This window comes from Geotrypetes seraphini, chromosome 4 (genome assembly GCF_902459505.1).
Source record: "Geotrypetes seraphini chromosome 4, aGeoSer1.1, whole genome shotgun sequence".
NCBI classification, from domain to species: Eukaryota; Metazoa; Chordata; class Amphibia; order Gymnophiona; family Dermophiidae; genus Geotrypetes; species Geotrypetes seraphini.
The window spans coordinates 188,761,084-188,785,877 of record NC_047087.1 but is presented as its reverse complement, the minus strand read 5'-3'; the positions used below and the strand labels follow the sequence as shown (position 1 = coordinate 188,785,877).

The following is a 24,794-nucleotide window of genomic DNA, read 5'->3' as shown; positions in this document are numbered from 1 at the left end:
GACTTCCCTACCAACTTATTAGTTTATTAATTAACTTAATTTAAAATTTACCTAACTTACATTAATTTTTCATATAAATACTTACTAATTTTATTTTCACTAATTAAATAATTTAATTTAATCCTTAAAACTTATTAAATTTAAGCAAAACTTAATTAATTCTTTTGGTATGAGGTACATATAGACTTTAACAAATCAGTGTGCCATCTTTGAAACTCAAGACCAACCGTACTTCATCTTCTTAGTTCATCTAGTAGATCTTCTTTAGGGTTAACTCATCCAAATTTTACAATTCAGTTCATTTCAATCCAATTGATTTCCTCTATATGTTTCCAAAATATTTCTTTACTGGTTGAAAGTACCGTATTTTCACGCATATAACGCGCACCCGTGTAAAACGCGCACACGGGTATAGCGCGTGGGAAACCGCCATATATGTAAAAAAATTTTGTATACCGCACATGCTGCCCCGACTCTCCCGTCGCCGCCCGACTCTCCTTTCGCCCGCTCTGACTCTCCTCTGGCCACCCTGACTCTCCTTTCCCCCGCCCCGACTCTCCTCTCCCCCTTGAAGTCCTGTCCCCACCCTGAAAGCCTGATGCCCCCCCAACGTCCGATTCACCCCCCCCCCCCACAGGACCGCTCGCACCCCCACCCCGAAGGACCGCTCGCATGCACCCGCACCCCCACCCCGAAGGACCGCTTGCACGCACTCCCACAGCCTCCCGACCCCCCCCCTCATCATGTAGAAGCTCCTACCGGTGTCCTGCTGCTTCCTCTTGGCGGTCCCAGCCCTTCTGTGAGCCCTGCGTCTGCGCTGCTTCGTCTTCCGGCGGTCCCGCCCTTTCTCTGACGCGCGTTATATGTGTTATATGCGTGAAAATACGGTACTCAAAGTGATTAAAAACTAAAGTGCATAGTGCTCATGTATTCCTATACTGTGTACAATTCATTTCTTTAGTTCATACTCAATTCATTTCAAAACGTACAGTTCATCTCAACTTATTGCATCCAATTCAATTCAGTCCAATAAATATTTTGTTATTTTTTCAAGTACTTAGCTCAAATTGCTCGATACAGCTCGATTACAGCATTATTCGATACAGTGAGGCTAGATATATATCTGGCCTCACTGCTCTGTTTTGAGGTCTTTGTGGCCAGTCCATTACTATGCTGGCCCCTCCAACATCCAATGGCCTGGATTAGGACATTTTGAACATGGATGTTCCTTGTATTCGAAAATGGCCCAAAAAGTTAGACATTCTAAAGGCCAAGACATCCAAATAGGTCATTAAAAAAAAAAAATTTGACATCTAGCGGTTTCAAAAGTGGATGTTTCCCCTCCTTGATATTTGGATATCTTGTAGGATACTTCCAAACTTGGACTTAGACGAACTATCAAAAATGACCCTCATTGTATTTAAAACATCTCTTCTGATAGGAAGAGAAGCAGAGTGGTTAGAAATCTTAAAATCTATATTCCAAATATGAAGCCAGGAAACAAACTGTATTTTTCAAATTTCTACATATAAAGGTTCTTTCTTGCCCTAGAGTGATCTGTCCGCATTGAAATTACTCCAGCAGATCAGAGTCTGAGGCTTTTCCTCCTCGTCATGAATTATTGAAAATTGAAAACAGACAAAACATAATAAAAACACATATAAATCATATCTGCTTTGATTTTCTTTTTGGGAATAGATATCACAAATTTAAGAGGATTAAGTGACTTGCCCAGGGTTGCAAGGAGTAGCATGGGATTTGAACCTAGAACCTCAGGGTCCTGAGGCTGTAGCTCTAACCATTATGCCACACATTATAGCATATATATATTCTTGTATTTGCTTAAACATCCTATGTTAACTGATGTGGTTGAACAAAACTATCATTGAGGTCCACACATGAAAACCTTAAAATACTGTCTTCTGTAGCTCACTTATCGTCTTGTTTGTTCATAATCTGGAAAAGAAAAACAAGCTTTCCTATTTGTCCCTTCCTCCTTACACTTAGCTCCTTGTACAGATATATAAACTTAGCATTTAAGAGGTATGGGGTTGGTTCTGTGTGCATTGATTTGCAAAGGACCAATGGGGCCTTTTTCTCAACTCTGTATATTTTATAATATCTATGCTGTGAAGAAGCATGTCATCTCTGCAGATACAAATTCACAGTTTTGAGAAATACAAAACTAAGCATCTATGATGATGTCTTCTAGATAGAAAAATTGCCTGTGACATTATGAATGGAATACATTTACCAAAAAATGTAAATGTTTTATCATACAGCCTCTTGCTATATAATTAAAATCTAATCCTTATTTCATGATGAATAACTATTGGACTATAATGTATCTTAAATAGAAAACTATCTATTTTAAAAAGTCCAATTTAAATTTTTTAAAACTCTTGATTTTTATCCACCCTGCTTTCCATCATTAATTATACCAGTGGATCTTGTAGTTAGTATTGGGTAATGAACTTCAGTGGTACCTCGGTTTACGAGTGCACCGGTTTACGAGTGTTTTGCAAGACGAGCAAAACATTTTCAAACTTGGTGCCTCGTAAACCGAGTGCGCCTCGATTTGCGAGCGTCCCCCCCTGCGAACCGACATCCTCCCCCCCGCAATCCACCTCCCCCCCCGCTGCCATCGGGCACCCCCCCCCCCGCCGCGACCTGAGGTCCCCCCAACCTACCTGAACCCTCTTCTTACTTTGATGTAGCCTCCGCACCTGCACCAGCATGTCCTGTGCTATGCCGGTGCCCGAAAATCTGCCTCAGGTGCTGGGCCTTGAGCATATGCGCATGCTCAAGGCCTGAGAGTTCATGTCCAACGTGAACTCTCACGTCCAACGTGAACTCTCAGGCCCTGAGCATGCGCACATGCTCAAGGCCCAGCACCGGAGGCAAATTTTCGGGCACCGGCACAGCACAGGATATGCTGGTGCAGGTGCGGAGGCTACATCAAAGTAAGAAGAGGGTTTGGGTGGGTTGGGGGGACCTCAGGTCGCGGTGGGGGGTGCCCAATGGTGGCGGGGAGGGTGCCGGTTCGCGGGGGGGAGCAATGCAGATTCTCGTGGGGGGGGGGGGAGCAGCGCTGCTGGCCTCGGGGGGGGGGGGGGGGTGGAGGGTGGGAACCTATCAAAGCGAGTTTCCATTATTTCCTATGGGGAAACTCGCTTTGATAAACGAGCATTTTGGATTACGAGCATGCTCCTGGAACGGATTATGCTCGTAATCCAAGGTACCACTGTAATCTTTTTATCACCAATATAGTTTTAATAGTTCTAATGTACTTGTGAAAGCAGAAACATGTGCATTGTGCAAACATTTTGTTCATCAACTGGTCCTTTCCTTCAAGTTTGACGTTCCGTTCAGCCAAGTACTTAGTTATGTCTACCAAAAAGGCCAAGTCATTTAGCCATATGTCATACTCCAAAAATGAAATATCTTTCCCTTTTTCTTCTATGAAAAACTTAGGGCTCCTTTTACAAAGGTGCGCTAGTGTTTTTAACACATGCACCGGATTAGTGCATGCTAGCCGAAAATCTACCGCCTGCTCAAAAGGAGGCGGTAGCGGCTAGCGCATGCGGCAATTTAGTGCATGCTATTCTTCACGTTAAGGCCCTAGCGCGCCTTTGTAAAAGGAGCCCTTAGTTTCATCTTTCAGAGACCAGAATATTGCAATTGTTGCTGCTCTACTAATCCAGCAAACTTGACTGAAGTAAATCACATCACCAAAATCAGCATTATGCTCAAGAAAACATTGAAATTGTCTATGATTAAGACTTCTTGATATGAAATTGACAACTTTTCCATAATATGTTTCATATCCAGTGTTTTAGCACACAACTACTGCTGATGTAAGATGCAGGGATAAGAAACTGCTTCATGGGAAAGAGATTGTGTCGAGAGTTGCAAAACCATTGTTTGTGCCTATCATAGGAAGAGCTCCATCAGTGGTTAAACCACACACCTTTCTATGAAAGGTTGAATTTTACAAAAACACTTTACACCTCATTTAATATTGTCCTTCCAGTTGTGCCTTTAAAGGTAAGGGAAAACAACTCCTCTATGATGTTGAGCACCCTTGTCACTCCACAAACAAATATGACGAGCTGAGCTGTATCACCAATATCAGTATACTTATCTAGGCACAGGCTAAAATAATTCACAACTCAGTCTCCCATTCAGAGTTTTCTGGATGTTGGAAGCAAGATCCTCAACCCTTCAACCAACAGTCTGATGTGAAAGGCTGATGCTTTCTACCAAAGATATTTTCTTAGGAAAATTATGAATATTTCCAAACACTTTAATAAATTTGCCTTCTGAAAGTGACTTTCCTTTCTTAGCTAAAGCTTCAGATGTTAGGTAACTGACTTGTCCCCTCTATCCCATCCATCTCCTTCATACACCACAATTTTCCTCCCTCTACTTGCACCTCTGCCAGGTCTGTGCTAGTAAACGCCCCTACTTCTTCCTTTGTTTGTCCTATCTCCTCAGATATAAGTGGAGCCAGCACAGGAAACAGTAGGGGCTGCAGATCGCTGTGGTCTCCACTCCTTCCTTGGTTTATTAGCGTGGACCTGAGGGAGGAGGGCCAGCTTGTCTGCGAGCCGGGAAGGTTGTTGTGGAGCCTGGGAGGCTTAACCTTCCCAGGCCTTTTATACAATGTGCCTATGGGCTCCCCACCAGAGACATAGCTAGCCCTCTGATTTGGGAGAGGACTCGGAGGTGGGCTGGAAGGAGAACATATTCCCAAAACACACCCCATCCCTTCCTATCCTCATGTGTCAATATTAGTACCTTTGCTGGCAGGGCTTTAGCATCCCCAGCAGCCAAAGAAATTTCCTGCTGAGATACTCTCCTCCTCCTGGTGCTACTGTAGTAGTAGTATCCCTGGACTCCCAGCATCAGCAATGGAAGCATGCTGCCAACTTTTGGGTTACTGCAGTAGCGCTAGGAAAAGGGGATCAGCTCAGCAGGGAATTTCTTTGACTGGCAGAGCTTTGGCATCCCCACCAGTCATTTAATGAGTATAGTGCAAATTTGGAGGGGTCCTGAGCCCAAAGTAAATGGCAGTGGCAATTTCAAAATGAAACTCCATGCGTTCTTCTGTTCCTCTGGCTAAATGGTATTCTATAAGTATACCCTCTAAGATTCATTGGGTATAGTTGAGGATGAGCATTTAAATTAGCAGAGCATTGGAGGAATGCACTGTTACACACATCATAAAATCTTGTCTGTGCAAGTTCTTTTGCAGTCCAGACATGTGCACAAACTTCATGGCCGGTGTTAAGTAATTACACCTAAAATCTGGGTGTTTTTTTAGCCTCTTACATTAGCAGTATATAAAGAAAAAAAGGTGCCTACTTTTCTTCATAGAATAGGCTCCAAATAAGGGCCTCCTTTTAGAATTACCAGGTGGCTCAATTTTAGCAGGCAGCAGCAGAAGTACAGATGTACTAACACTTGCAGGAATGCTGAGGGGTAGAGGCACCACTGGTAGTCATAGGAGGACCCAGGCTCAGGGCTTTAGGCTGGATGCAAGTCAGATGTTGATGTTTGGGGGCTGAGATACAAAGCACTTCAGTAGTCTTCTCAGGGCTCCCAGAACAGCTACTTAATCAGTAGCATTGAATCAACAACACTGCAGTACTACGAGGGGAGTAGGCATGAGAAAAGGTGCAAAACAACTTTTGGCTTGGACATGTCTCAATGTGTTGTGCCATTGGGAAGATGACAGAAAAAAAGGAGTCTTCCTTTTCCCAGCACAGCGAGAAGCAAAAGAAAAGCAAAGCCTATGTCACAATACAACACAAGGGATTTTATTGAAAGTTCCTATGGGAAGTACTAACTAGGATCCTGGTTTCAGCAGAACACTGCCTTCCCTCAGGGACATACCAAACTGATAACAGGATATTACAGTGGTATCTCTATTTCGGGTAGTCTTGAAAAAGACCTTTAGGAACGTACTGAAAGAAGTACTGACAGCCAAACTTTTAAAGAAACTTGTCAGGGAATTTTCACTGAGTTTGGCTGTCAGTACTTCTTTCAGTACGTTCCTAAAGGTCTTTTTCAAGACTACCCGAAATAGAGATACCACTGTAATATCCTGTTATCAGTTTGGTATGTCCCCTGAGGGAAGGCAGTGTTCTGTTGAAACCAGAATCCTAGTTGATACTTCCCATAGAAACTTTCAATAAAATCCCTTGTGTTGTATTGTGACATTGGCTTTGCCTTTCTTTTGTTTTGTGCCATTGGGAAGATACAGAAGCTACAGCCGGAGTTGCAGACAGGGCAGGGGTTGCTGTTTTGTGCCTTTTTGATGCCTGCTCTCCTCAAATGTAAGGCATCTCAGGCTGCAGCTGCAAACATGAAAGAAGGGGAAAAATGAAGGCATCACAGCAGGACTGGGGATTCACCTTGAAGACCATGAGTGCTGAGCCTATACCCATGGTCCTCACCCCCCCCCTCCAATCTATTTTAAAACTCTTGTTCTGCCTAGTTCAGTCATCTTTGACTGGGGACCATAGATTCTTGTCACCTCTACACTATGGTAGTAGTTTATCATGAGTCTGAACAGATATGTCTGTCTTGAATGTTGAAAAGGATTCCTTCACATCATTTATTTCTGTGATTGCTTTCTCTGCATCAACCCAAAAAGCATAAGCCAATCTGAGCCTTTAATCCAGATCTCCTGAACAGTGGTGCAACATTGCTTCTGAGCTGCATATGTAACTTTCACACTTAATGATCTGTAAGCTTCTCACAGCGTCGCCTGTTTTCTTTTTGCTCAGGTATGCCAAAGAGGAGAAGTTATTAAAGTGAAAATTTTGGGTACTCTGGCATTGATTGATGAAGGCGAAACTGACTGGAAACTAATTGTAATCAATGTTGATGACCCTGATGCAACCAATTATAATAGTAAGTAGTTTCACAGACTGCATCTTAAAAGAAAGTGCAGTGTGGTACTGAATATCTGATATATTTGAAGGGCAACTTTCAAAGTGGTTTACACAGCTGAAGTGTGTTACCCATATTAATTATCTATATTATATTATCCTCCCACCATGTAGTAGCCAAAATTCCATACATTAAGGAACAATAGGCTGACTTGTAGCCATATTCGAGAGGAAGCATTTCCCATAAGTTTCAAGTTTATTAAAAAAAATTTTAAACTGCTTAATCAAATTTCTAAGCGGTGTACAATATAAAATTTACATAAAAACAGATTAAAAATCAGGGGTACTAGATAAAACCAAAACATCTTAATAAAACACATAAGACAAATGGTCTTACTTCAAGCAATAAGAAAGAAAGGGAAGAACTACAAGTGTAAAAGAGAAAATGAAAAAGGAAAATACAATAAGTTAGGGTAAAAAAGCGATAAAATTTGTTTGTTTGGGGGTTGTTGTTTTTTTTGTCCTTAAGAGGACAGCTATTGTCCAAAGGCATCCTGGAACAAAAATGTTTTTAATTTGGATTTGAATTGTTTATTTCAGATTCACTGCGCAAATGATTTGGCAGTGAATTCCAGAGAGTAGGGGCAGTGATAGCAAAGTTATTGGAATGCAACGTGTTGATTAATTTTAAAGAAGGTATGATGAGAAGATTTTGTGATTTTGAACGAAGCAATTTTAAAGAATTATAAGGAATTAAGTCTGTTAATAAACTCCAGTTGATTATTTAGTGTTGTTGTAAAGGTTAAAAGTAGGATTTTATAACTAATTCTGTGTTCAACGGGTAACCAATGTGCATTGAATAGGAGAGGTGAGACATGATCGTATTTCTTAGCGCCACAAATAATCTTGATAGCTGTGTTTTGCACAATCTGAAGCCGTCTAATTTCCTTTTTTGTAATGCCTTTATAAAGGGCGTTACAGTAGTCTATGCAAGAAATTACTAGAGAATGGATCAATGTACAGTATTCAAAGAAGCTGGTTCTAGTAACTTTGCAAGAGAACGAATCATTCTAAGACGATAAAAACATTTCTGAACAACCGTGCTAATGTGATTGTGATAAGAAAATTTACTATCAAAAGTGATTCCTAACAGTTTTAGAGTAGGGACAACTTTGATAGGGAGCGATTCGAACTTCAGGGGAGCCTGAAGCGGTATTCCTTCTTTGAAAGGAAAGATCATAAGTTTCAATTTGTTGATGTTAAGAGATAATTTGTTTTGAGTCTAACCATGTTTTAATTTTTTCTAATTTATGGTTTATGGATACAACCTCCTTTATATTGTTAAGATCAATGGGATGGATTAATTGCACATTGTCGGCATAAGCAAACGTAGTAAAGCCAATAGATTGGCCCACCGTCAGAAGTGGCGACATAAAGATGTTAAACAGCAACGGTGACAAAATGGAATCTTGCGGGATCCTGTGTTTGGTAGTAAAAGGTTCGGACGATGCACCATTGAACATAACCTTAGAAGATCTGTCTGAAAAATAAGAAACGAACCAGTCCATAACCTGGTCAGATATACCGATTTCATGAAGTCGTGTTAGTAACAGGCTATGGTCGATGGTATCAAAAGCAGAGGAGCGGTCTAAGGAGATAAGTAGTACTGACTGGTGATGATCAAGATGGTAAAGTATTTTAAGTAGTAAGTCCTAACATGGAAAGTTCTGTAGAATGGTAATGATGAAAAACGGTTTGGTTAGGGTGAAGTACTTTTGTTTTCTCAACGAATTCAGAGGATACTACAATAACCCAAATATGAAATTGCTGACCTGCTGTTAGTGATCTGTAACCTGTAGCTAAAATCGTCTGTAGTACCTGAAGATTGGTGGGTGGCCAATATTACCCTGATTTTTAAAAAGGGCTCCAGGGGAGATCTGGGAAATTACAGACCGGTAAGCCTCACTTCAGTGCTAGGCAAAATAGTAGAAACAATTATAAAAATAAAACTGGAACACTTAGACAAACATGATTTAATGAGACGGAGTCGGCATGGGTTCAGCCGAGGGAGATCTTGCCTCACCAATTTGCTTGACTTCTTTGAAGGTGTGAATAAACATGTGGATAAAGGTGAGCTGATTGATAGATCTAGATTTTCAGAAAGCTTTTGATAAAGTTCCTCAGGAGAGGCACCTGAGAAAATTAAAGTGTCTTGGGATGGATAGGTGGCAAAGTTCAGCTGTGGATTAGGAATTGGTTATCGGATAGAAAACACAGGGTAGGGTTAAATGGTCATTTTTCTAAATGGAGGAGAGAGTAAACAGTGGAGTGTCGTAGGGGTCTGTACTGGGACCGGTGCTATTTAACTTATTTATAAATGATTTGGAAATTGGAACAACGAGTGAGGTGATTAAATTTGCAGATGACAGTAAACTGTTCAAAGTTGTTAACGCATTCGGATTATGAAAAATTGCAGGCGGACCTTAGGAAATTGGAAGACTGGGCGTCCAAATGGCAGATGAAATTTAATGTTGACAAATGTAAAGTGATGCACATTGGGAAGAATAACCTGAATCACAGTTACCGGATGCTAGGGTCCACCTTGGGGATTAGCGGCCAAGAAAAGGATCCGAGTATCTTAGACATACAATAAAATCTTCCACCCAAGGTGTGGCGGTGGCCAAAACAGTAAACAGGATGTTAGAAATTATTAAGAAAGGGATGGTGAACAAGGCTAAGAATGTTATAACGCCCCTGTATCACTCCATGGTGTGACCTCATCTGGAGTATTGCATTCAATTCTGGTCTCCTTATCTCAAGAAAGATATAGTGGTGCTAGAAAAGGTTCAAAGAAGAGCGACCAAGATGGTAAAGGGGATAGAACTCCTCTCGTATGAAGAAAGATTAAAACGGTTAGGGCTTTTCAGCTTGTAAAAGAGACAGCTGAGGGGAGATATGATTGAAGTCTTCAAAATCCTGATGGGAGTAGAATTGGTATAAGTCGATCGATTTTTCACTCCATCAAAAATTACAAAGACTAGGGACACTCAATAAAGTTACAGAGAAATACTTTTAAAACCAATAGGAGGAAATTTTTTTTCACTCAGAATATTTAAGCTGTGTAATGTGTTGCCAGAGTATGTGGTAAGAGCGGATAGTGTAACTGGTTTTAAGAAAGGTTTGGAAAAGTCCATAGTCTGTTATTGAGAAAGAATGAGGGAAGCCACTGCTTGCCCTGTATCTATAGCATGGGATATTGCTACTCCTTGGGTTTTGGCCAAGTATTAGTGACCTGGATTGGTCATCATGAGAACAGGCTTCTGGGCTTGATGGACAGTTGGTCTGACCCAGCAAGGCTATTCTTATTTTCTTATGTCCTAGAAATAAGCAGTGGATCCCCCCCAATCCATCTCAATAATGGCCTATGGACTTCTCTTAAGAAATTATCCAAGCCTTTTTTAAACACCACTAAGCTAACTGATTTCATCACATTCTCAGACAACAAATTCCATAGTTTAATTACCGTATTTTCATATAGATAACGCGCACCCGTGTAAAACGCGCACACGGGTATAGCGCGCGGAAAACACAAATTTATGTACAGAAATTTTTATATACCACGCACACCCGTATACCGCGCATGCTGCCCGACTCTCCTTTCGCCCGCCCCGACTCTCCTCTGGCCACCCCGACTCTCCTTTCGCCCGCCCCGACTCTCCTCTCCCCCTTGAAGTCCTGTCCCCACCCTGAAAGCCTGATGCCCCTCCCCGATGTCCGATTCACCCCCCCCCCCGCAGGACCGCTCGCACCCCCACCCCGAAGGACCGCTCGCACGCACCCGCACCCCCACCCTGAAGGACCGCTTGCACCCCTATAGCCTCCCGATCCCCCCCCCCAATCATGTAGAAGCTCCTACCGGTGTCCTGCTGCTTCCTCTTGGCGGTCCCGCCCTTTCTCTGACGTCAAGCCCTCTTGCCCCGCCGACTCCCCGACACGATCGGGGCAAGAGGGAGCTCAAGCCCTCTTGCCCCAGCCAACCGCGGCACCCCCGACACGATCGGGGCAAAAGGGAGCCCAAGCCCTCTTGCCCCGCCGACTCCCCAACTCCCCGACAATATCGGGCCAGGAGGGAGCCCAAGCCCTCCTGGCTCTGGCGAGCCCCCCCCCCCCCGCTAGTTGTTCGGGCCAGGAGGGAGCCCAAGTCCTCCTGACCCTGGCGACCCCCCCCCCCTGCTAGTTGTTCGGGCCAGGAGGGAGCTCAAACCCTCCTGGCCACGGCGACCCCCTACCCCCACCCCGCACTACATTACGGGCAGGAGGGATCCCAGGCCCTCCTGCCCTTGACGCAAACCCCCCTCCCCCCAATGACCGCCCCCCCAGCCAACCCGCGACCCCCCCTGGCCGACCCCCATGACACCCCCACCCCCCTTCCCTGTACCTTTGTGTAGTTGGCCGGACAGACGGGAGCCAAACCCGCCTGTCCGGCAGGCAGCCAACGACAGAATGAGGCCGGATTGGCCCATCTGTCCCAAAGCTCCGCCTACTGGTGGGGCCTAAGGTGCCTGGGCCAATCAGAATAGGCCCGGGAGCCTTAGGGCTATCCTGAAAATAAGACTGGCGGGGTGTGTCCCTCCAAATTGTTTTTTTGTTCTAAACCAGCATTTTCAACCATTTAAATAACAAATACCACTAAAATTCTGAAAATTTTCATACATACCCCAAATAGGAGCATTGAACTTAGTTCCACACAAAGTTGAGTGTGCCAAATTTTAACCTTAGCTTTGTACAAGGAAAGAGTAATCTGGGCAAGGACAGGGAGCTAACTGAAGTCTAGTGGCAGTGGTAGCAGATGTAGACCTTTGCCTTTCAGCACAAGAGGCAGAGAAAACACAAAATACCTCCCTTTACATACACCATCTCCTTCCTTGGCTGACCAGTTCTCTCTCCCAGCTTGCTTTACAAAAGAAAACAGAAAAAAATTCCTTGTTTGTCTATCCGGACTGGTCCAATCACTGATTGTAGGGTTATGTATGCCTACCAGCAAGTGGAGACTGAGAACACTTGGTTTCAAATAGTATAACACCATGAGCAGATCCTAAGCACCCAGTATATTCTCAGTCTCCAGCAGGTGTTGGACATGTTGTTCTGGTAGGCCCTTTGCAGGGCAATTTCTTTATTTTGTCTTGTTTGTTAGTACCACCTTCTCGGTGGTTCCTTCGTTTGACTGTCTTTGTCTGGAGTGCCACAGGATTGGTGGTCTGTGGGGGCTGCTTGTTATCCTTTGGGGTGCATTACCCCAGTGGCTGGGTCCCTCCCCCTTAGTCCTCTCGTGGGGAGGACCGTGTGCCTCGGCTCCAGTGCTGAACACTGGACCCTTAAGTGTCTATCAGTTTGCTATTGATTTGTAAAAAAACAACACCCCAACCATACACAGAGGCTGTTAACGAACCCAGAGTTTGGAGTTCGTTCTGCAGTACAGTTCTTCTTGGTCACGGTCCTCCTCCACTCATCTTGAGTGCCTCAGGGGAAAGTCCTTGCCGCCAAGAGTTTTTGAAAGCATGTAGGGAGAGAAGGAGTGGACAGTCCTGTCAGCTCTATAGGGCTATTCCTGCACTCCATTTTAGGATTGCCTCAGGTAAAGAACCATTTTCTCTCCTTCATGCATTTTGGAATTTTACAAGCTATGTGTGTGTGTCAGCTAAGGTCATCTTTGCCAGTCCTGGGCCCCTTTACTTTTCCAGAGGAGTGTGGAAAAGGACTGAATCTGCAGAACTGTGATATCTGGTGCCTTAGGTCTTATCTACTGGAAGATTTGTGTTACATCTGATACTGTCTAGCAGGCTTATTGGCTGGAGCTATATGACCCCAAAGGGACCCCTACAAGTCGGGCACTGATTGGTCTTTGAGAATGCCTGGGAAAAAGAACACACCTTTTTAAGTAAGACAGAAGGCAGTTAGTTGCAGTTGGTGTTTGGAGCAGGAGGGAAGAAAGGAGTAGCAAGATAATAGTTGGAGAGAAGTGTCCAAGCTTGGACTGGACTTTTGTGTGCTGCCCCAGGAACAAGATTGCAGAGAGCAGTCAGTGTGCCTTGCTGTTCTCCACAAAGAGTACAAAACACTGTCTGCATTCAGAGAACTGAACTTTGCCTCCTGATAACCAAGAAAGACTGATTAGCTGGTGCTGAACCTTTTATCATCCCACAAGACGAGGTCCATCAGTTGTGCCGCAATCCATCCGACCAGAAGAGCTGAGTATGCCTTGGCTTACTGCCCAGAGGGAGAGAAAATCCTGCACACCCCTTGTATAGACATCCTCTTTCCCGAACTCATGGTAAGTGCAGTATTGGTGCCTATAGTTTAGTAAGTTAGGCAGTATTAGTGTGTTAGTCTGGAAGGACCGGTTTATGAGACAATATGATTATCAGTTGTAAAACTTCACTGTGTGTGTGGGGTTTTTTTTTTTTGTTTCTCTGTAATCTAAGTTTCTTGTGAGTATTTTGTGGCTGTCACAGAATTACTAGGTACCTGCAAGTGTGGTTTAGTGTCCTAGAGTTTATGAACATTTTTATGCCAGTATTTACCAATTGTTTATATAATTGTATTTATCTATAATCAGTAAATTGCCTTATGCTGCTGCTATATTTTTCTGTGCATTTTCTATTTTGGTAATAAAAGCTTTTCTTGGCCAAATGGTTTCTCCTTGTCTGAATATGTAAACAAACAAAAAGCTTGTACCTCGCGTTGTAATTAGTGCTTTTCCCCTAGACACGAGTGCCAAATAACTCCAGGCTAATTACCTAATTTTATAGCACTAAGTACTACAGCTCTGCAGTGATTCTTAGGTGCCAGCTTCAGTGGTCGAAGCAGTTCTGGAAGGAAAACAGCAAGACCGCAGAGGAAGGAGGCCTCAGCATCTGCCATGATTGTAACACCGGTTGCTGCTTTAGTTGCGAGTTTGGCGGGAATGACCGCTATTACTGCAATAGACAGTGTGGCTGATACACCCCCGCAGCTACACAAGGATTTGTTGCCTGGGCCCTATTCAATGGCTGGGGAGGGACTGTGGCTTCCCTCCAGAATTTGTGTGGGCTATGTTCAGGGCATGGAAAGTGGGGGATCCCTCAAGGACTGCTCTTTCTGGATCTCCTCAGACTCCTCCAGTGTCCAAGAAGCCTCAGCTAGATTGGGTCGAGGAGTTTGAATATTTGGCTTCCCTCCTGTCTGAAGTATGCCCAAGGAAGAGGAAGATGCATTTTAGGGATGTGGGGGAGGAGCTCCCAGTGGGTGAGGCTCCCTCTGTCATCTGGCTCTTCCATTGGAATGAGTTGCAGGAGCTTATTTCACAATGTTGCACTTCTATGAGGTGGACAACCCTTCAGTGGGGTCAGCGGAGGAAAAACGGGTAAATCCCCTGGTAAAGGGGATCAGGCAATCTTGGACATTCCCCATGAGCCAGGATCTTCGGGACATGATTCATATGGAATAGGCCTCTCCTGACTCCCCATGTAGAGTGTCCAAATCCATATCCAAGTTGTATCCTGTTCTCCAGGAAGATAGGAATTCTTTCCACCGTAACCACCCTCTTACGGTAGACACTTTGGTCACTGTCATCACCAAGAAGATCATGATTCAAGTGGATGGAGGTGCAGCCTTGAAGGGATCAGCAGGATCAAATTGGATTCATTGTTGAGGAGTTTTGATTTGGCATATCTGGCATTACAGATGTCTATTTTCAGAGCTTGTTCCACTGGGTCGAGAAGGTGCTGGATGACCTTACATTGTAGTGCTCCATCCTGGTTATTGAGGTGGCTAAGCTGGAGATGGGTTCATCTTTTCTAGCAGATGCAATGTTTGGTCTCAGGGCTTCAGCAAAGAATATGGTGTTAGGAGTAGCAGCTTGCAGATCTCTCTGGCTCGTGGCTGGCCTGTGGATATAGCCTCCAAATCCAAGCTGTGTTCTCTGCCTTTTCATGAGTCTATGCTGTTTGGCGAGGATTTGGACAAGCTTGTTCAAAGCCTAGAGGAGGATAAAATTCCTCAGCTTCTGGAGGACATGTTGAAGGGCTTTGGTGTAGGGGGTCTTTCTCTAGAGGTAGATTTTAGGAGGTCCACCGTTATCTGCCAGGCAGACTCAGTGGCCATTTCTTTCAGAGAACCCAGTCCTTTCATGTGCTCATAAAGGAGGCCAGGAGTCCTCTTCCTTCTAATCCGGTCCAAGCCGAGCAACCTAATGAAGGTTTGGGATTCCTTCCTCAGGTGGGTGGTTATCTTTCAGAGTTTTTCCCATGTTATGTCTGATTGATGGGTCCTGGAGATTATCCGAGAAGGTTATGCTCGGGAGTTTGACTCTCCTCTACCGGATTGGTATGTAGAGTCTCTGTCAGTCCAGCTGGAAGATTGGTACAGTCGTAGATACCTTGTTGTCTAATGTCCCTGTGAGCAGTAGTTCCCTTTCTCCAAGAGCGCAAAGGTTGGGCTGTTACTCCATTTACTTGGTAGTGCCCCCCAAAAAAGGAACTTTTCACCCGATTCTGGATCTCAAGTGGATCAATGAGACCTTGAAGGTCCCAAGTTTTCAGATGGAGACTCTGCAGTCAGTTATCATGGTGGTGCCTCGCGGGGAATTTCTCACAGCCTTGGAATTGTCAGAGGCTTATTTACATATTCTGATCCGCCAGGCTCCTCAAAGATATCTTCATTTTGCTGTCTTAGAGCGGCACTTTCAATTTTGTACACTTCCGTTTGGCCTGGCAGCTGCTCTGCATACCTTTTCCAAGGTAATGGTTGCAGCAGCCTAGACGACTGTTTGATTCAAGCCAAAACCTTCCAGGAGAGCAAATGCATCTTGCACTTCATACAATTCACGTATCGGTAGACTTGAGCTACATGATGCAGAAAATTCAGAAAGTCTCAAGAGTTTTAAGTCTTGTGGGACATGAAAATTTGAGATCATGCACTGCGCAGCTCATGCTTAGAGAGCTAAATCATGGTATGGAAGGTGGAGAAGCATTGTTTGCATAGCTCTTTAAATAAATAGTAGAGCAAGGGAGATGAAGGTCTGTAGGCCCCTTAACTGCAACTGGGGCCATCACCTTTTTTTCCTTTTCCCCGTTTTGCCAAGGAGTTTCCTTGCTCTGCCGGTGCTCCAAAGGGGTGGGACCTGTCACTTAGGTCACGCCCTTTTGGGCACTCAACCATAGACACATACTACAGAAAGGACACTCTCTTGTAGTTTGTGAAGGAGGGGCTTCAGCCGAAGTCCTGACAAGGAAGGCGTCCACCCTAGTGCCTGCAGCTGGAAAACCAGAGCTCACTCTGATGGCCTCCATATCATGCTACAGAAGGTGGAGAAGAAATGTTTGACAAAGCTCTTTAAATAGTAGGGCAAGGGGAATAGGTAGCAGACTCCCAGAGATATTAGTTGCCTGACAGTGATGGATATGAAAGCAGGAGAGACTAGCTGAAGACTGTGGAAGAGGGAGGGTAAGAGAGAGAGACTGATTAGTGGGGACAAAAGCCATGGTGATTCATCAGTCAGAGACAATTGCCTCTTTGCTTCAGCCAGCAGCATGATTTGGGAAGGGAGAGACTGCTGGCTTCTGCCAGTGATTTAAGGTTTGATTTCTAAGTCGCCTGGGCCAAGGCAGGGAACAGTTTATTAATAATAATAATAACTTTATTTTTTCTATACCTCCACAATGTTGCGACTTCTAGGCGGTTTACAATGAAGAGAGCTGGACAATCGGCAAATTACAGAATACAAATAGGGAAGATGTCACTGAGCAGTCAGTGATTACAGAGTACAATTAGTGAGAAACATAAAATTAACATGTTACAGTGAAGAGGGCTGGACAACCAGTGAATTTCAGAATACAAATGGCGAAGATGTCACTGAACAGTCAGTGAATACAGTATACAATTAGTGAGAATACGCAATATCAACATATTGAGTAATAGTTTTAAAAACATAAAATCATACAATAACCATCTAAAATATGCCATACTATATATATTAAAAAAAATATTCGCATCTAAACAGTTATACAACAGATTTGAACATAAACAGTTATACAAATGTAATAGTAAACCTTTCTTTGCCCAGAGGCACAGAATAGGAAAAATGCCTTAGTAAAGAGCCATTGCTGATTTTGGGACAGTGTTTGCGTGGGAAAGGAAAATTGAGTGTAAGAGAGGTCTCAACTGCCGGTTCCTAGATGTAGTGAAAATTTGTCAAAATCTGTTCTAAGTCTTCTGCTGGAGAACTTTATACTTTTGGTTTGTGGTGGTAATTTAGAAGGTAATTATATAACAGAGTGCCTGCCTTGTATAGCAAACATACATATAAGTAATGCATATTTTAGACAGGGAATTTAAGCATTTAAGTGCCTTTATAATAGTACCTCCCCCTAGCTCTTTCTAGAAAGTAGCTACAGATGTTTGCATCTGCCCTTGAGGTCAAATTTGACACAAATTTGTGCATGGCTTATAAAATGTGTATAAGTCCAAACTCCTCCTTAGTAATACCTAAATTCTTGGCCTATTACTATAAATGATAAAAATTGCACATAGACATTTTGGCATGTAATTGAATAACAAGTCAAATAACATCAATAATTAGGTGCTAATAATTATCAATTAAAATTTACACATGTAACTTCAGACACTGCATCCCAAATGGAAATTTTGTGTGGGGCTCCAAAAGGGGGCATGGCCATGGGCAGATTGAGGATGTTCCTGTAACTTATGCATGCTGTTATAGGATTAGAGCAGTGTCCGCAAACTTTTCCAGCTGGCGGCACACTAAATGCAGTGCCCCGCCGGAAGGCACCCGGAAGTTGATGCGATGACATCACGCGCATGTGTGACATCATTGCATCAACGTCCGTGCATGCGCGGAGGCCCATCTTGCCATGACCCCGCCGTTACAGGGATCTGGGAGGTGCAGGGAGAAGAGGAGAGACGCCGGTAGGGGGAGAGTCGTCCACACCAGCTGATTTCCTACAGGACGTGCCTCTCGCCGCGAGAGGCACGTCCTGTAGGTAGGCAGCCAGTGTGGACGACTCTCTTCAATACACTGGATTAGAGGGATCTGTGCCCAAATTAGACACAAGGATTTACACCAGGTTTCAGATGGTGTCAATTCTTGCACCTAAAGTTAGACACGGTTCTTAACACCAAACACTATTCTAGAAAAGGTGTCTAACTTTGAGCACCGTTTGTAAAACAGTGCTTAGCGTGTGTTTTATAGTATTCAGTCCTCTATGTAAAAGTGTACACTAAGAGGCTGTACCTGTGTGTAGCTAAGGCAATTTTTTCTATGTATCAGTTTTACCTGCAGAAATGGTTTATAAAATTACCCAGTTGGATTTCTTTTTTTATGTAACTTTGTAGTGTTAACAGGTGCCGCTGCTGCTGTTGTCAAAACCTGACATATTCCCAAGCCAAGAAATCGGTGTAACATAATCAACTGTATTTCTTTTCACTCAAAATTGTGTGGGGGCATTTTTTTCCCTGATAATTAGATATCGATGATGTGAGGCGTTTGAAACCAGACTATCTAGAATCTACAGTGCACTGGTTCCGAACTTACAAGGTACCAGATGGGAAACCTGAAAACAAGTTTGCCTTTAATGGCGAGTTTAAAGACAAGGTAATAAACTTCTTCAGTCATGCTTAAATGGAAATATTTGTCAAATTTATAAAGCAACATGTGTTAAGAAAATCCTTAATGTGGTGGTGTGTAATAGTGACATAGCAGGGGTGGGAGGCGCCTGGGGTAGTGACACTCTCCACCCTCTTCTCTGCCCCCCCCCCACTCCTTCCCGTGTGCGCCCTTCCCCCATACCTTTTTAATTTCCTCGTCATGAACAGCATTTCCAACTTGCTGCCTGTGCCAGCATCGGCTCGCTCTGACATCTCTTTCTAGTCACAGGACCTGGACGTGACGACAGAGGGAGAGCCGAGGCCGGCGCAAGAGCAGGTTGGGGCTGTTGCTCAAGCTGGCGATGAGCTAGAGGTTCTGTAGGGGGAAGTGAAGGCATGTGGCAGGGGAGGAGTGGGAAGGAGTGGGGTGGCAGAGAGGAAGAGAGATGCTGGTGCCATCACCCAAAACAGTGCCCTTGGCAGTCCCTCCCCCCTCCTTTACTATGCCACTGGCATGTAATAAGAATTGGGTTGAATAGTACATCTCTGTAGAAAATCATGAGTTTTTAAAAAAAATTACATATACTTAACTATGTAAAAAAATTGGTCTGTAATGTGAGGCTTTTTATATTTTAAATTTGTAGGATTTTGCCATTGATGTAATCAAAATAACTCACAAGTACTGGAAGGCATTGGTGACCAAAAACACAGATGGTGGGCAGATCAGTTGGTATGTTTTTCATTTTAGATTTAGTTGAAATAAGCACTGCATATATGAAAGCATAAAATGCAAACCTGAAAAAGACAATGAAAAATGTCAATGATAATTGTGACTTGCTGAAAATCTAAAAAAAAATTATTTAGAAAATGTTTTTCTAGGATTACCTGGAGGATTGATTAAGGAGTTCATACCAGTGGGCTAGAAATCCTTACATTCCATTTCTCTCTGCACATTAAATTGAGTTAAGCACATGTCTTTTCAGTAGTAGCCTTGGTATTATTTTGGAGCATATGTATTTGTAATTGCTGAATTTTTGTATGTATTCTTTTGCTTGTTTTGTGTATGAGGTGTTCTCTGCTTGAGTATACATGGATTATAAATAATAAACTATAACTATAGTAGCTCCAGGTAAGTTACATTTCAGGTGTAGAAGGTATTTTTTGTCCCCAGAAGGCTACAGTTTAACTTGGTATCTGAGACAATGGAGGGTTAAGTGACTTGTCCAAGGTCACAAGGATGGTCTAGGTTTGAACCACTCATCTGTGCTCCTATTTCTTTTTTAGTGTTTGTTTCAATCTTACAAAATCTAAAAAAAACAAAAACCCAAACCTAATTCAAATAATAAACACTGCTCCTCTCTGCCCTGGTGCCCTTCATTTGAACTTTTAGTACTGACTGGATCCCATATGATCATTCACTACAGCATTTGTAAGCATTACATCTAGTATCACCCTTTCACATGTGGGTTCTGCTAGTAGTTGTCGGAAGAGTTCCCACTGCAAAGAATCCAGGCTCTCCTGTTGTTTATTATACTGTACCTGGAATGTATAAATCAACAGCTCAGATTGAAATCACTTAGCAATAACACTTCCTCTTTATATCAGTTTTGTGAATAACTTAAATTTCAATCTGTGTCCAGATTAAATTGCAATGCTGCCTCAACCTACGAAGTCTTGGAGTTCTGTTGCTTTAATATATTATATATAATGCACCTCTCCTTCCTTTTTTACATGTCCTTCCTGAAATTAAAGCCTAACGTAACTATACCTCTCTTAATGGTTAACTGTGTACCCCATCTTTGATTGCAAAAATGTATTAAATATTTTCAGGGGGCTTTTTAATTTGCACACTCTAGATAGCTTTTACACAGTGAAAAATATCATTGTTACTGACTTAAAAGCTAAAATAGGAACAATCAGAGACTGTAATATCAGTTTTAGTGTGTGAAATTAAGTCTCGGTTTTACTATATATACTTGAATATACTGAATAAACTGAGATTTGGGGGCTAAAAAGGCCCCAAAATGGGGATATTGGTGTACATTTGAGTCTAACCCCTCCCTGGCCCGATGCCAGTCTCTCCTCGGACCTACTTTTAAGCCCTGGTGGTAAGACAGGATAAGAGCAACCTCTCCCTCCCCCAAAGCGAGGTGTTAAGTCTTGTCCCAGCAACCATCGTGTGCCCCCTACCTTCCTCCTTGACCATGTGCAGGCTTCTCCCCAGGTCTGCTTTAAGCTCTGGTGGTCCAGTGGTGAGCTGGGACCCCCTCCCTTCCCCCAAGGTGAAGTGTCGAGTCCTGTCCTTTTCAGCTGTGCAGCTACCATGCCCTCCCCCCTCCCATCCTGGAACCAGCAGAGGTCTACCTTGAAGTTTGGGGATGAGTCTGGGGCAGGAGCAATCCTTCTACACTCCCGCCTGTGCAGTCTTGCTATTTAAAAAAAAAAAAAAAAATGGACTGCCGCAAGTTCCCACTGCAACCTTGCAAGACTGCATGGGTAGATTGCTCCCGCCCTGACTCGCCCCCAGACTTCAGGTAGGCCTCCAATGGTTCCAGAACAGTGGGGAGGAGGTGTTGTAGTTCGCCAGGACAGGATCTGACACTTCAACCTTGGTGTGAGGAGGACATTGCTTCTGTCTCGGCTCATCACTGGACTACCAGGGCTTGATATGTGCCCGAGGAGAGGCCAGTGCTGGGTCCGGTAGGGGAAGCACAGTACATACAGAGCCAGCCAGGACAGAATTCAATACCTTATCCCAGTGGAAGGAGGGTTTGATCGCTCTTATTCAGCTCACCGATGGACCACCAGGACTAAGGTAAGAGGCCTGTGGTGGGTCCGGAAGGGATCTGGTAGGTGAAGAGCCAGCTGGTACTTGAATATAAACCCTAAGTTTATATTTGAGTTAACATTTCCCCCTCCCCTTTTTAGGGGGAAAATGTTATCTGTTTATATTCAAGAATATATGGTATTTTTTTTTGGGGGGTAGGGGGGTTTAATTCACTAAAGTGGTATATCTTTAGTTGGGTTTTTTCTGTAAAATCTCATCCCCCATTGTCAAGTCAGAATAATAATCAATTTATATATCGCAAGGCCATAAAGTTCTATGCGGTTTACAGTAGTTAAAAAAACAATAAAAGAAGTTGAATAGAACTAAAAAGTTTAAAACCAATAGAGACACTAAAATGATCAAAATAGTGCATAATAAAATTATGAATTAGCTGCCTAAATACTTCGAAAACAGATGTTTTTAGATGTTTCCTAAATTCCCCATAAGTGTCAGTAAGCAAAAGCAATTGTTCTAAATCCTTACCCCATAACGCTGCTTGATATGAAAAAAGATTGATGTTTTTTTAAGTTTATATCCTCTAGCAGGTGGAAAAACAAAATTCAGATGTGAGTTTATCTTCTGTCTGTTGGTTGCAAAAGAGAAAAGCTCAATTATATATTTGGGAGCTAAACCAAATAAAGCCTTCACCCGCGCCTCCATTGGCAGCCAATGCAGTACTTGATAGGAGGGTGTTACGTGATTGTATTTCTTCAACCTAAAAATCAGCCTGATCATCGCATTTTGTACTATTCACAATCGTTGCATATTTTTCTGGGAAATTGCCAAATAGGCAATATTGCAGTAATCAAGCTGGCTTAGTATAAGAGACTATACCAAAACTCTAAATGATGAAACATCAAAATACGCTCTAACGGACCGAAACTTCCAAAGAGTAAAGAAACCCTTTCTGACCAAAGAGTCCACCTGGTTCTTCATAGTCAAGCCCTGGTCCAGTATTATTCCCAAAACCTTAATGGTAGATTAAATAGGATAGCTGAATTTATTTATACACAATGATGTTTTAGTATCAAACGGGCGCGGTGAAGCTATAAAAAAAACTTTGTTTTTTCTGAGTTAAGCTTCAGTCTAAATTCAGTCATCCATTGCTCCATTAGACCTAATACTTCTGTTGCTTTAGGAATAACTTCAGAAAGAGAAATAGCAAATGGAATAATTATTGTAAAATCATCTGCATAACTAAACAGCTTTATCCCCAGCTGGGACAATTGCGCACCTAATGATGACATATAAACGTTAAAGAGCAATGGGGACAATGGTGAACCTTGCGGAACGCCAGATGAATTATTCCAAATACCTGAAAGATCATTATTGAAATGAACTTGATAGGTGTGAGACATGATAAAGCCCCGAAACCATTCTAACACCTCTCCTCTAATACCAATAGCATCCAAACATTGCAGCAATTTCCCATGGTCCACTAAATCAAATGCAGAACTCATATCAAATTGCATGATCAAGACATTAAGACCTTTACTAAACAAAGAATGTAAATTGTCCAAAATAGCCACAATTACTGTCTCGGTACTAAATAAAGGTCTAAAACCAGATTGAGATTTATGCAAGAGAGAAAATTGATCAAGATATTCCATTAGTTGAGAATGGACTAATCATTCCATAATTTTTACAAAAAATGGAATGGATGCTACTGGTCTATAATTAGTGATTAATGCTAATGATTCTTTGGGGTCTTTTGGGGATTGGAGTTATTATAATATGACCATTATTAGTGATGAATTTTCCATTCTTTAAATAATCGGTCAGATAATTCAACAAATTCAGTTTAAAATCTAATGGAGCTGATTTCATAATTTCTGGTGGACAAGAGTCCAAAACACAATATGATTTAGCATATTTGTTATTTAATTTAATATAATTATTCCATTCTAAATCATGAAAGGAGCTCCAAATCAGTTAGACTGGTGTTTATATTGCTGGTTCATTGCAGTTCTGTCCTGCAGCACCCTCTGCTGTTCTATTCCTAAGGTGAGCAACTTCTTCAAGCCGAGTTTTCCCCCCCAAGTCTAACAAATATCAACAGAGTACCCCCACCCAAACTCCACCCCAGACCTCACCCCCACAATAATATTACTAATTGTAATGCAATTTCTTTCATTCGTTTATCATATACACACATAATCTTATTAATACATAATGGCAACCACAAAATTAAATTACACAAAGCAAAGAAAATATTAATTATCATTTATATTCTGGGTTTGTTTTTTTCAAAGAAGTCAAGGCAGATGAGCTTGTTTCAGGTTTCCATGGCTCGCTGTGTCTTTGTCAGGTAGAAACCGACATTTCAGCCACCATTGCTGTGGCTTTCTTCAGGGTATGCTCTGAAGTCTGCAGTGTGACTGTTCACTGACCTGATTGGGAACAGGGTAGTCCACCAATTTGAATTTTGGCAGGAAAGTCAGTTGATCAGAAATTTGAATTTTGTTGTGAAAGTCCATAGAATGGAATAGTCAATGGTAGGTTTAAAGATGTTCTCCCTGTGGAGCTGGGTTAGATGTTCTCTCAGGGTTTCTGCAGCTGGCATTGTGCTTGTTGCAGTTTCCAGGTCTCAAGGCAGATGACTTTGCATATTTTAATGTTGCCTCAGTAATAGCTACAGAAAAATAGACAAATATAATGGAAAATGTAGACAGCAGATATAAATTCTCAAAACTGACACATTTCGATTACTAAATTGAAAATAAAATCATTTTCACTACTTTTGTTTGGTGATTTTATTTTTCTAATCATCCTTTCCCAGTCTCTGGTTGCACTTCCTTCTGACTGTGCTCTTATCCATTGACTGTTTTTCTCTCTTCCTTCACTTTCTGTGCTGCATCCATCTTTGGCATTAACTTTTAACATTCAACTTTTTTTTTCATTTTTCTGCTTTCTTCACAGAATCTACTTTTCTATGTTTTACATTCCCTTCCTATCTCTCTCCTCTCCCATGGTCTATCATCTCTCTCTCCTTCCCTTCCCGTTTCCATGGTCCGGCATATCTCTCTCCTTCCCTTCCATTCACTGATCTGGCATCTCTCCCTTCCTTGAGTCCTCTCCCCCACCATCTCTTCCCCCCCCCCAGTGTAACATTTCTCCCTCCTTTCCCTCCACCAGTCCAACATTTTTTTCTCTGTACCTCCTGCATGTTTCCTCTCCTCCGGAACTCATTCCCTCCCCCAACCTCTCTCTCCTTCTGAGTCCAACTTTTCACTCTCTGCCCTCTTCCCCTTTCCCTGAGTGTGACATCTCTCCTTTCTGCCCTCTCTCTCTCCTCTTCCCTCTAGTGTGACATCCTTCCTTCCTTCCCACTCACAAGTAATTATGCTCTCACCCTCCCCTCCACTCCATGTGCATTTCTCCCTCTCTCATCCCTCCTTCAACGTTTTTCTTTCCCTCCCTCTGGG

The 24,794-nt window shown here is 42.8% G+C and overlaps 1 protein-coding gene across 2 annotated transcripts in view; it reads left to right on the top strand.

Moving 5' to 3' along the window:
• The window catches only part of PPA1 (inorganic pyrophosphatase 1), a 149,906-nt gene that overhangs the window by 105,481 nt on the left and 19,631 nt on the right, over window positions 1–24,794 (top strand). For both annotated transcript variants that reach the window (XM_033943446.1, XM_033943448.1), the window contains 3 exons: window positions 6,795–6,921; window positions 18,422–18,549; window positions 19,187–19,272. In XM_033943446.1, the coding sequence (XP_033799337.1) occupies window positions 6,795–6,921; window positions 18,422–18,549; window positions 19,187–19,272 (341 nt within the window). The remainder of the gene's footprint in view (window positions 1–6,794; window positions 6,922–18,421; window positions 18,550–19,186; window positions 19,273–24,794) is intronic.